General features: G+C 42.1%; 1 protein-coding gene across 11 annotated transcripts in view; it reads right to left on the bottom strand.

The window, feature by feature from the left end:
- Positions 1-13,951, bottom strand: part of EXOC2 (exocyst complex component 2) — a 130,432-nt gene that overhangs the window by 107,940 nt on the left and 8,541 nt on the right. For all 11 annotated transcript variants that reach the window (XM_078393414.1, XM_078393412.1, XM_072998560.2 and 8 more), the window contains exons 3-4: positions 13,680-13,856; positions 10,015-10,141 (exon numbers count right to left, since the gene is read on the bottom strand). In XM_078393414.1, coding sequence (XP_078249540.1) covers positions 10,015-10,141; positions 13,680-13,856 — 304 coding nt within the window. The remainder of the gene's footprint in view (positions 1-10,014; positions 10,142-13,679; positions 13,857-13,951) is intronic.

Genomic DNA, 13,951 nt, shown 5'->3' with positions numbered 1-13,951 from the left:
AAACCAAGTTACTATTAAGATGACACATAGCTCCATTAAAATATTTCATTTTTGGAGTCACTATCAAGAAAATATCAGTAAATGATATAGTAAGTGGACACAAAGGATGAACAGATTATTCCTAGCAAGGTGAAAGCCCATTTGGGGCTGATTACTACTCTTAAATTCTAAGGAATGCACACTGATACCAGAAAAGCAAAATATAGAAAAGTTATGTTTAATTCTATTTAGCACCAGAGTAAATTGTACTGATGCAACCGAAACACAGTTGCATGAATTAGTGTACCCTTCTCCCTTTAAACAACACTGGGGTTAGGGGAACCAGATCTCTATGTAATTCAAAAGCTATGTACAACTCTTACGAACTCCCAGGATATAACTACAAGGCATAATAGTTTTTTTTCTCTTTCTTTCTCTCACACACAAGCCCCATGGATCTGCCATGCCAGAATGATTGATTGAAATATGTATGCATCTATTTATTGAAAAAAAATCTGTGTAAAACCAAAACAGTGTTGCTCAGACCCATGCAATTCAAGGGAGAAGTGTCAGACTTCACATAAGCAGGGTCCTAATTAATCATGTATGAAATCTGTGAGAATTGAATCTTGTGAAGCAGGCTCTGCTGCTTGGCAGGCAGGCTCCTCAGGGATGAGGGAAGAGAACAGGATACCTTTGTTGTATTATTTTAAGTATATTTATCTTGATTCCAACTTGGCTTTGGGTAATTGTGCCTTCCTGAATGCACTTCCACTCAGAGGGTTTACAGGTCTCCGGACAGATGTACAGCTGTTCCCTACAAGCACCCATGAAATCTGGAGAGATCCACTGTACCACATTAGTGTCGGGGGGGGGTTCAATGAAATACATAGGAGCTGAGGGAGGGGCCCTTGCTTTGTGGGGGTTTATGATAAACGGCTCCATCCTCCTGCCCCAATCTGAGCAGCTTGGCTCACAAGAACCTAATACTCCTTATTGCACATTTTTCAAGAGGATTCCTACTCCCTGGAAGCTTCTTAAGTGATGTTGGCAACTGCAGCAGTGGATGAGGGGAAGATGGAAAGAGAAATTTTCCTGAGATATAAAGTCTCAGTCATCAAGGAAAAACTCCTTCCCTCCCGGAATTCTCACATTAGTTTACTTATCATCGTATCCACTGTCATCAAGGTTCAAAGAAACCTATATAGGACTGAACATATTCTATATACACATTCCTATCCACTGTATTTAGCTCAAACTCTACATTCTGTTTGGAAGGATTTCACTGCTCTCTTTAAAGTGCTATGAGAGCAGCATAGTCACAGGTCTTATGTCTGTAAGTATCTATGTAGATATATCCTGCATGTCTAATTCAGTTTTAATTTTTCAACAGTTGTAGTTCAGTTCTTTTTGCTGTATTCACTTGCTTGGAAGCATGACTACTTTTATTTTACTGAGCATGTTTATGAAGTAAAAAGCTTAGAAGAATGTCTATACATTAATCTGTTATAACGCTCTCCTTTAAACAACACTTCATACACTTCTACAGACGCGCACACAGAAGCTTTTGTGCTTGTTACATGCAATCAAGTTGCATCCCACTTAGAGTAACCCTAGCAGGCTTGAAAAACAGGATGAGCACCGCCCCCTAGAGTCGGACACGACTGGACTAAAAATGTCATACCTTTTAACAGGGTTCTTAAGATATGTGAGATATTTAAGGAACAGTTTTACCAGTACCACCCCCTGTGAGTATTCATGGTCAAATGGAAATTCAAATCCAGGTTTAGGCCTAGTTTAACACAGATCCTGTACACTGTACAGACAAGACTGAAAGATTTCACACATTCACAAATAAATGAACACAGACAAATACTGTGCTCTTTTTTTAAAAAAAAAAATCATTAGTCAGTCCAATGGCCATAAAGTATAACAGTTTTATTTGGCAAATAGTAACTTTGCCATCAAACTCAGTCATTAGCATCAGTCACCAACACAGGAATTCCATGTAACTTTTTTTTATAAAAATGCTGTCAGCTGTATGCATACTACATGTAAATTACACATAAAAACTACATATACACCTATGTCTGCATGCATTCATATACAGAAATACAAAAAACAGAGCTTGTATTCTTACTTTTAATATTGGTACCATTTAAAAATCTGATCCTCCAAATGCAGCCTGAAATAGGCTGCACTGAGAGTGCCTCAACTAACGAATTGCATGAGTGTGCTGATCACCAAGTACCCACCTTTCTTTCTGTGGGTCAAGTGCAAACCAAATGGTAGATTAAATGCACAGCATGTGGCCACAAGTCAGTTTTCTTCCTGATGCCATGTATCCAATCCAGACTGGTCCTTCCGCATGAGGAAAGGAGACACTAGAACCACCCCAGCTTTTCTTCTAATATACAGACCATCTCTTGCTATGTAGGAGGACAAATCCACTGGTGACAAATAGAGATTGTTGTTTTTCTAGCCCCCATAAGAAAGAAGGATAAATGTAGACTTTTCTTTTTTAAAATAAAATAAAATAACAAAGTCTGAGGAAAGGTTTAAAGGCCCTCCTACCCATGTGCACCAAGACCAATCCAGCCTAAAATGTAGCACATTTATTTTTACTAAAAAAAAAAAGAAAGAAAAAGAAAATAACCTGCAGCCAGATGCTATATATTTTACACAGCATACACTTTAACGGTTAGACAAAATTCCCTGAGAAGCAACAAAGTCTAAAAGCAATCTAGATGTAGGAGTAACACAAAAAGGAGATTTAACAAACATCTATAATAAAAATATGCAGTTACATGTACTTCAAAGGGTTTCCACAGGAATATGACATTCTGTAATATATTTATACAGTACTGTAATTACAAAATATTCAAGTTATATCAAAACATTTTGAAATAGATCAACTGCAAATGGGAAGCAATTTCTTACTCTGACCACTGTTAAGAATTTTACTGCAAAAGCATGAAGTACCTTCAAACAAATAAGATAAAATATTTAGGTTTCTTAATTAATTAATTAAATGTTTTTATTTACTGTATTTATTCAGCTTCAAAACGCCCATCTGGCTACTAGGCCACTCTGGGCAGTTTACATGTTAGACGAATAAAACATACACTATACCAACAATGAACTAAATAATACAAAATCAAAATAAAGATAAAACAACCAACAATTTAAACAAAATAGTTAAAAAATACAAAATAATGTAATACAGTGGGGTCTTGACTTGAGAACTTAATCCGTATTGGAAGGCGGTTCTCAAGTCAAAAAGTCTGTAAGTCAAGTCTCCACTGACCTACAGTGCATTGAAAACCGATTAATCCCGTAACAGGCCGTTTTTGTTCCATTTTGGTTTTTTTCTGGTCTGTAAGTCAAATCTCAGTCTGCAAGTCAAACCTAAATTTTGCGGCCAGAGAAGTTTGTAACTCAAAAAGTCTGTAAGTCAAGCCGTCTGTCAGTCAAGGGTCCACTGTATAGAGCAAGACAGCAGGATTGATAGTATAAATGTTGAGACCACTCATGTAATTACCGTATTTTTCGCTCCATAAGACGCACCTTTCCATAAGACGCAACAATTTTTTAGAAGAAGAAAACAGGAAAATATAATCTGTTTTCTTCACTCCATAAGACGCACAGACTTTCCACCCGCCTGTTTTGTGCGGAAAAAAGTGCATCTTATGGTGCGAAAAATACGGTAGGTGTTGTAATTAAGATATTGTACAGTCCGGGAAGGCCTGCCAGAAAAGCCTTGTTTTTAACAGTTGCTTAAAATTTCCCAGGGAAGGGGCCCGGCGGATTTTGGGTGGCAGCTTGTTCCAAAGCTGAGGAGCAACTGCTGAGAAGGCCCGGTTTCTGGTTCTCTCTTTCTAGGCCTCTCTTGGGGTCAAAACTCTCAACTGCCCAGCCTGGGAAGATCGAATGGGACAGGCACATCTCATTGAGAGGAGGCGTTCTGTCAGGTATTGTGGCCGTAAACTGTTTAGGGCTTTATAAGTTAACACCATCACTTGAAGCTGGCATACAAATAGACGGGTAACCAGGGCAGGGTGGCCAGGGTGGGAGAAATGTGTTGATGGTTTTTAACAACACTCAGTAATCTGGCCGCCATGCTCCGGACTGGCTGAAGCTTCTGTAACAGCCTGATGGGCAGCCTCACATAGACAGCATTATAGCAGTCTATTCTCAAGACTACCAGTGCATGAACCAGCGTGGTGAGGGGCCCGGTGTCAAGGAGGGGTGCAGCTGGGCAATCCATCTTAGCTGGAAGTAGACAGAACAGACCACCAATGCTATCTGGGGTTCCAACGACAGCGCTGGGTCCAGCAGTACACACAAGCTGCAAACCTCATCCTTAGTGGAAAGAGTACACACACCCCTCTGGAGAGGGATCAAATATTTAGTTTCTTAATGCCAAAATATACTTTTTGGGAAAGAAAGTTGCATAATATGCCTGAAGCTAAACTAGTCCTGCTCATAATTTTTATTAGGTTTATTAGGAATTTTTTATCCCCCCCCAAAAAAACCCACATGATTCTGTTGTTCAGTCGTTTAGTCGTGTCCGATTCTTCGTGACCCCATGGACCAGAGCATGCCAGGCCCTCCTATCTTCTATTGCCTCCCGGAGTTGGGTCAAATTCATGTTGGTTGCTTCGATGACACTGTCCAACCATCTCATCCTCGGTCGTCCCCTTCTTCTCTTGCCTTCACACTTTCCCAACATCAAAGTCTTTTCCAAGGAGTCTTCTCTTCTCATGAGATGGCCAAAGTACTGGAGCCTCAGCTTCAGGATCTGTCCTTCCAATGAGCACTCGGGGTTGATTTCCTTTAGAATTGATAGGTTTGTTCTCTTTGCAGTCCAGGGAACTCTCAAGAGTCTCCTCCAGCACCACAATTCAAAGGCATCAATTCTTCGGCGGTCAGCTTTCTTTATGGTCCGGCTCTCACTTCCATACAACACTACAGGAAAAACCATAGCTTTGACTATTCGGACTTTTGTTGGCAAGGTGATGTCTCTGCTTTTTAAGATGTTGTCAAGGTTTGTCATTGCTTTCCTCCCAAGAAGCAGGCGTCTTTTAATTTCGGGGCTGCTGTCTCCATCTGCAGTGATCATGGAGCCCAAAAAAATAAAATCTGTCACTGCCTCCATATCTTCCCCTTCTATTTCCCAGGAGGTGATGGGACCAGTGGCCATGATCTTAGTTTTTTTGATGTTGAGTTTCAGACCGTTTTTTGCACTCTCGTCTTTCACCCTCATTACAAAGTTCTTTAGTTCCTCCTCACTTCCCGCCATCAGAGTGGTATCATCTGCATATCGGAGGTTGTTGATATTTCTTCCTGCAATCTTAATTCCATCTTGGGATTCCTCCAGTCCAGCCTTCCGCATGATGTATTCTGCATATAAGTTAAATAAGCAGGGTGACAATATACAGCCTTGTCATACTCCTTTCCCAATTTTGAACCAATCCGTTGTTCCATATCCAGTTCTAACTGTTGCTTCCTGTCCCACATATAGGTTTCTCAGGAGATGGATAAAGTGGTCAGGCACACCCATTTCTTTTAGGACTTGCCATAGTTTGCTGTGGTCCACACAGTCAAAGGCTTTTGCATAGTCAATGAAGCAGAAGTAGATGTTTTTCTGGAACTCTCTGGCTTTCTCCATAATCCAGCGCATGTTGGCAATTTGGTCTCGAGTTCCTCTGCCCCTTCGGAATCCCGCTTGTACTTCTGGGAGTTCTCGGTCCACATACTGCTGAAGCCTACCTTGTATGATTTTGAGCATAACCTTGCTGGCGTGTGAGATGAGTGCAATTGTCCGATAGTTGGAGCATTCTTTGGCACTGCCCTTCTTTGGTATTGGGATGTAGACTGATCTTTTCCAGTCCTCTGGCCACTGTTGAGTTTTCCAAACTTGTTGGCATATTGAATGTAGCACCTTAACAGCATCATCCTTTAAGATTTTAAATAGTTCAACTGGAATGCCATCACCTCCACTGGCCTTGTTGTTAGCCAGGCTTTGTAAGGCCCACTTGACCTCATTCTCCAGGATGTCTGGCTCTAGGTCAGCAACTATATTGTCTGGGTTGTCCGGGATATCCAAAACTTTCTGATATAATTCCTCTGTGTATTCTTGCCACCTCTTCTTGATGTCTTCTGCTTCTGTGAGGTCCCTTTCATTTTTGTCTTTTATCATGTCCATCTTTGCACAAAATTTTCCTCTAATATCTCCAATTTTCCTGAACAGATCTCTGGTTTTTCCTTTTCTGTTATTTTCCTCTATTTCTTTGCATTGTTCATTTAAGAAGGCCCTCTTGTCTCTCCTTGCTATTCTTTGGAAGTCTGCATTCAATTTTCTGTAACTTTCCCTATCTCCCCTGCATTTTGTTTCCCTTCTCTTTTCTGCTATTTGTAAGGCCTTGCTGGACAGTCACTTTGCTTTCTTGCATTTCCTTTTCTTTGGGATGGTTTTTGTTGCTGCCTCCTGTACAATGTTATGAGCCTCTATCCAAAGTTCTTCAGGCACTCTGTCCACCAAATCTAGTTCCTTAAATCTGTTCTTCACTTCTACTGTGTATTTGTAAGGGATATGGTTTAGATTATACCTGAGTGGCCCAGTGGTTTTTCCTACTCTTTTCAGTTTAAGCTTGAATTTTGCTATGAAAAGCTGATGATCAGAGCCACAATCAGCTCCCGGTCTTGTTTTTGCTGACTGTATAGAGCTTCTCCATCTTTGGCTGCAGAGAATATAGTCAATCTGATTTCGATGTTGCCCATCTGGTGATTTCCATGTGTAGAGTCGCCTCTTGTGTTGTTGAAAAAGGGTGTTTGTGATGACCAGCTTGTTCTCTTGACAAAACTCTATTAGCCTTTGCCGTGCTTCGTTTTGAACTCCAAGGCCAAACTTCCCTGTTGGGAATCCCCTGATTCTGGTATTAATATATTTACACATTATATCACCATCAAAGAAATAAAGAAATGCTCTGAGTATCTCAACTCCGTAATCTAAATCCTTCTTAAAAACATCAATAGATTCCAGAATATTTAAAAACACACACAAGTGGCCAGCTATGCTATACTAGCTACCATTCGGCTAAGGCATCTAAACTTTTAAAATATAGGTATAAAATATAAAATATAAAATATAGGTGTAAAATAATTACAAACATCAAAAGCAAAAGAGAAGCCTGGACATCATAACGCTGGCAGATGAAACAAAGCAAAAAGGAAACATGCTTGACCCATTTTAATTTAATTACTGTATATACTCGAGTATAAGCCTAGTTTTTCAGCATAATTTTTTTTTCTGAAAAAGCACCCCCTCGGCTTATACAGTGGACTCTCGACTTACAGACGGCTCCACTTACGAATTTTTCGACATCCGGACTTCTCCGGCCGCAAGATTTCCAATTGACTTGCGGCCAGAGAATCTACCTACAGAGCAGTCTGTAGGCCACCGATCTGCCTCCGGATGCTTTCCAGGGTTTCTCTGCCACCATGGGAGGCATCTTGGAGGTCCCCCCCCCGCTGCCAATAGTGCCTCCGAAGCACGATCGGCGGCAGGGGGGACCTCCAAGAGGCCTCTCATGGCAGCGGAGAAGCCCTGGAAGGCATCCGAAGGTGTGTCCCCCCCCTGCCGCCGCTGAGAGCCGAGCCGGGCGATCCTAGCCATGCTCGGATTCCTGGACTTCCCCCACCACCGCCACTTGGCTCCCAGCAGCAGTGATGGGAAGTCCAGGAGTCCGAGCATGGTCAGGATCGCCCGACGCGGCTCAGCTCCCAGCAGCAGTGGCGGGGGACCTCCGGAGGCCTTCCCCGCCACCATCTGAGGCCTCTCAGAGGTCCCCACCACCCCTGATAGTGCTTCGGAGGCACTATTGGTGGTGACGGGGGACCTCCGAGAGGCCTCCCATGGCGGCGGGATAGGCATCCAGAGTTTCCCCCCTCCCACTGATGCAGGCTTTCCCAGGGAGCAGACCAGGCCTACCAGGGGAAGGCTTCCCCCGGTAGGCCCAGTCTACTCCCTGGGAAAGCAGGGGTTTATTTTAATTTGGGGGAGGTGTTTCTTGAGCGGGTTACAGATTAATTGGTTTTCAATGCATTCCTATGGGAAATGCATTTTCGACCTACGGACACCGTTCCAATACGGATTAATTCTGTAGGTCGAGGGTCCACTGTACTCGAGTCAGTGTCAAAATTACATGTTCTCCCCTGCAGTGCGGGTGTTCTCCGGACTCCCCCGCTCATCTATTGGTGCCTGCAGCCTCTGTGGGTGGTCCGATGACCCGGGTTAAGTACACTGCATTTCTGCTTCCAGGACACTCCCATCCTCCTCCTTCTACATATTCTATGTACCCACCTTCCTCCTCCCACCTTCCTTCTCCATCCATCTTGTTACGCAGCAGTAGATAAGCGCAGCATCCGTATGAGTTCTCCCTCCGCAGGCACTGAAGTGTGTCTCACAGCTCAGAAGGGCAGTACCTTCAAAAACATTTAACCTACTGATGCCTCAATTAATGTAATTTTATTGGTATCTATTTTTATTTTTGAAATTTACCAGTAGCTGCTGCATTTTCTACCCTTGGCTTATACTCGAGTCAATAAGTTTCCCAGTTTTTTGGTGGTAAAATTGGGTGCCTCGGCTTATATTCGGGTTGGCTTACACCCAAGTATATACGGTATGCCCTCTGCTATGTGTTACACTGACCTTATGTAGATATGTAATACATAATAAACCATAAAAACTAAAATGTACTTCCACACTAGTAACAACCCTGTCAAAAAACTGGACACCAGGAAATGTAATTTGCTACATATTTGGAATGGAGAGGCAGAAATCCTAGGAATCCTTTCTGGGACTTATTTACTTACTTCATTTATTTACCACCCAATTAGTGCAAAAGCACTATTCTGGGCAGTTTAACAAATAAAATTCAAGGACAATTCAAATCACACACAGGGATAAAAACCTGATGACGCAGAACCAGTTTACAACATAGCAGGACAGGAGACTGAGAAAAAATAAAAATAGTAAAAATAAAAATAAAGAAAATAATAATTTAAAAAATCATCCCAGATCAGTATGGGAGGCTTCTCTAAAAAGAAAGGTCTTAAATTTTTTTCCCCTGAATGTTAAAAGGGAGGGAGCCAGGCATAACTCTTCCAGAAGCTGATTCCATAAAGACTGGGCTACTGCAGAGAAAGCCCTGCCTCTAGTAGAGGACTTTTGGTACTCCCTTGGGGTGGCTACCCAGAGAAGCCTGGTCTGGCTTAAAAGGTGTTAAGTGCTTTATAACATTTGGAACACAGGAACCGAAGAGACACATTTCCTTCTAAAAACCTAACATATTTTGGCCTGTAAATATTTGAAGACCTTCTTCAAGGTGATCAACAGAAACAATCTGCAAAAATTTTCATTGGGAGTCTCCAAACTAACATACCTGCAAATACTGTATGGTTTATTTGCTTGGAATGAGACATATCAACTTGCATTCCCTGTTCAACCCTCCCTTCATGTGTTCAATTGAAGTGCTAATCACAGTTTCTATCACAACTAAATTGAGAAGCTTATGCTGAATATGTGTTTACACACCAGGATGAAATTAGAATCAGATTGCATCTATTGGCACACAGTTGTGTTTCTGTTGATGAACCATGGTTTATCAGTCAAAGATCATTAGGTGTGAACTGAGCCTGTATCAGCCAATCCTATCTCTCTGACAAGTTTACGTGCATGTTTATAAACATTCAGGACACCTTCTCACTTTTCATATTCAGGTGTATATGCTTATAAGCTTATAACCTTTCAAAGAGAAAGCACTGCTTTTCCCACTTGTCTAACAAGTACCCCAAAGGGTGGAACCTGTCCAATAAAAGCACAGTGGAGATCGAAAAGAAACTTTAGTTTTCCATGACCAAGACATATTCTCTATCTTATAAATTACATACTTGGATTCTCAGATCTCAAACTCCAAAACGTCTGGAACTCATATACGGAAAACTGCTAAGAATGTGAAACTTGGTACTTACTTGTCTATCTCAATACCAAGCGGATTAGCAGGACGTAGAGACAAAGGGGGCATCCCTTTGTTTCTATCAGTGCGCATGTCATAATAGTTTATTTCATCAACCCAGACAGCAGACTGATCCAAGATACCTAGAGAAAACAATGCATATCCTTGTAACAATAAGCTCTGTCCAGTTTCACGAGAAAAGAAGTCAAAGAAGCCCTGGAAGTTACAAAAAATGCACGCCTAGAAAAATGCTTGGTAAAAGTAAAAGAAAAGCAACCTACAGGCAATTCCTACACTGCTTCTGTTATCATAGTCCAGCCTAACCAAGTAGCCCCAATTAAGAACAGCTAAGAATTCTTTTGGAACTAAAGCTTTTTACCTCACATAACCCTGAAACTCTTTTTGCTTTCCTATATATTTAATAGTAGGAAATGTAAATGTAAAACCTCAGTTAGCAAAAATCTACCTTTTTTCTCCTATATGTTTCAGACATAGGCACACACACAGGCAGAATAAACATCACCATCATCATCTTAGAAAGGCAGAGCTGGAAGGGAAGGAGCCCTATGGATCATCGAGTCCAGCCTCTGTCAAGGAGGCACCGTGGGGAATTGAACTCCCAACCTCTGGCTCCACAGTCAGTTATCTAAAATCACTGAGTTATCCAGTAGCTCAAGAGGGGCTCCAAGGTAGCTGGTGCTATTAACTACTAAAACACCTCTTGTGACAAAAACATAGTTATGTGGATGTCAGTGGAATATCTACTGAATTTAACAGAACTTTCCCATAAGCAGAAGCTTATGGAAATGCAACATTAATGTAAAAATGGTTTAAATACTCAACAACAACCAAGGAAAGTTTAGGTATTTTCAATGTAAGTGCCTGAGGAAAAGGCCACAACTCAGTGCTTATGTGGGAATTGTCTCCAGGTTGCTTTTCTTTTACTTTTTCCAAGCAGGTATCTAGGCATGTATTTGAATGCATATTTGGCATAATCCCAAATTTACTTCCAACAAGTCCACTTCCAAACCATTTTGGAAGATTTGGAAATGACCAGTACCAGAGATGACCTGAAGAATGGTAATGCTTGCCCTGTGTTAATAGATGAGTTTCAGTTTCTGCAGCCTGATGATGTGGTCAGGATCCTCAGGGAGTTGATGGCTACCATGTGCCTGCTGGATCCTTGTTCTTCCTGACTCATAAAAGCTGCCAGAAAGAGAACGGTTGATGGGCAGGAGGAGTGGTGAACACTTCCTTGCAATAGGATAGGATCGCAACATGCTTAAAGAAGGCAATAGTAAGACCATTGTTTAAAAAACCCTCTTTGGACCCCACAGTACTGAATGATTACTGACCAGTATCTAAAATCCTATTCTTGTGGAAGGTACTAGAGTGGGTTGTGGCCTCTCAACTCCCAAGGTTCATGGATAAGACAGAACATCCAGATCCATTTCAATCTGGCTTCAGGCCTGCTTATGGGACAGAGATGGCTTTGGTCCCCTTGGTGGATGACCTACACTGGGAACTGGATAGGGGATCTGTGTCCCTGTTGGTTTTGCTTGACCTCTCAGCAGCTTTCAATACTATCAACCACAGTGTCCTCCTGACCCATCTCTCTGGAATGGGACTTGGGGGAACTGTTCTATGATGACTCCAGTCCTTCCTGGAGGAGAGAACTCAGAAGGTGGTGCTGGGGGATTCCTGTTCCAAACCTTGGTAGCTGACCTGTGGGATTCCTCATGGTTCTGTTTTGTCTCCTGTGTTATTTAACATAGATTCAGACTGGTTTCATGTAGATTCTACATGAAACCAGTGGGAGAGATTATCCAGAGTTTTGGGGTCCAGTGTTACTGGTATGTGGATGACATCTAACTCTAACTCTCCTTGCCATCTAAACCTGAAGAAGCTACTTTGGCTCTAGATCAGTGTTTGGTATCAGTAATGGACTGGATGACGGTGAATAAATTTAAACTTAATCCAGGCAAGACAGAGGTGCTCCAGGTCAGCCGAAAGGCAGATCAAGGAAAAGGGATGCAACACGTACTGGACGAGAATACACTCACACTGAAAAAACAGATGTGTGGCTTGGGGGTGCTCCTGGATTCATACCTGAGCCTGGATGCCCAGGTCTCAGGGGTGGCCAGGAGTACATTTGCACAATTAAAACCAGCTACATCTGTTTCTTGAGATATCTGATCTGGCCATTCTGAAACACGCCCTAGATACTTCCTGGCCAGATTACTGTAAGGTGCTCTATGCGGGGGTGCCATCAGAAACTGTCAGGAAACTTCAACGGGTTCAAAAGGCAGCAGCCAGATAGCTGACTGAGGCTGGTTACAGGGATCACATAATCTCTGTTACAGCAATTCCACTGGCTGCCAATCAATTACCAAGTGTACCGTATTTTTCGCACCATAAGACACACTTTTTTCCCACAAAACAGGGGGGTGGAAAGTCTGTGCATCTTATGGAGCGAAGAAAACAGATTATATTTTCCTGTTTTCTTCTAAAAAATTGGTGCGTCTTACAGAAAGGTGCTTCTTATGGAGCGAAAAATACGGGTAATTCAAAGTGCTGGTTTTAACCTACAAAGCCCTAAATGGCCTGGGTCTAAGCCAGTGGTGGTGAACCTTTTTGGTCTCACATGCCCAAACTGGGGAAGAAAAAAAAGTGGCCTGTTGCAGCGGCGGCGGACCCGGAAGTGACGTCGGAAAGGGGAATCCTGGCACGGAGGTGTCTCAAGACCACTCTGCTGCCAGCACCAGTTGCTCTGGATCTACCTGCCAAAGCGCCAGCACCGGCTGCAGCCGCCTCCTGAGGTTTGGCTGCATGGTGCAGGGTCGGAGGGAGTAGCAATCTGGCGACCTATGGCTCACGTGCCAGCAGTGGCACGTGTGCCATAGGTTTGCCCTCGCTGGTCTAAGCTATCTCAAAGACCATATCTCCCATTATGAGCTAGCTCGGGTGTTAAGATCATCAGGAGAGGCCTTTCTCTCAGGCCCGCCACCTTCACAGGTGTATCTGATGGGGACACAGGAGACAGCCTTCTCTGTTGCTGCTCCCAGACTTTAGAACTCCCTCCCACTGGAGGCCAGGCTGCCCCCATCTTTGCCATCCTTCCGCAAGCAGGCAAAGACCTTTCTCTTCAGACAAGACTTCTCTCAGTAACTAGCTACATGTGTGTGATTTTTAGATAGATTGCTATGTATTACTTCTTTGATTGCATTTTTAGTACTACTTGTGTTTTTCTGTGTTTTCCATTTCTCAGAGTGACTTTTTAAATTTTTTTGGTATGCTCAACTATATTTTGCCAGTTAATGACATAAGATGCCTTTTTATTCATTGTTCATAATTTTAAATATTGTCTTTTAATGATGTTAACCAGCATTGTATACTCATTGTTTTCAACTTTAAATATTGTCTTTCATTGTTGTAAGCCGCCTTGGGTCTTTTTCAAGGAGAAAGGTGGGGTAAAATATTTTAAATAAATAAACAAAATAAATACAAGTCAGAATAGATAACTCTCAGCTACACAGATCAATGCTCTGACTGTGAATAAAAGCAGATTAAAGCATTCATAGAATTTGTTGAATTAATTACTTATGTAGCTCCCATGCTATCAAACTTTAACAACACTAAATATCTACAGTATAAGCATGGACATAATGAAGGCAAACATACCTATTTTTTCAGGTTTCAGGAGTTTGAAAGAAACGGTTGAAGTCCCTTTGCCTCCTGACCTTGTAGTGACAATAATGTCCCCTTTGTCATTCTTTGCTTGACCCACTCGACACACGATTTTGCTAGCAGACATCCATTCGGCAGTCAAAAGACAATTGTGCCCACAGATAGTCAACCCTGAAGTGTTAGAGAATAAGAGAAAAGAGAAACAGAAGCTGCTTGAAGGTGACTATTTTTTATTTTATAATCACATGAATTCCTCAAATGCAGAA

Source organism: Pogona vitticeps, chromosome 4, assembly GCF_051106095.1.
Source record: "Pogona vitticeps strain Pit_001003342236 chromosome 4, PviZW2.1, whole genome shotgun sequence".
NCBI classification, from domain to species: Eukaryota; Metazoa; Chordata; class Lepidosauria; order Squamata; family Agamidae; genus Pogona; species Pogona vitticeps.
This window is presented reverse-complemented; position numbering and strand designations above follow the sequence as displayed.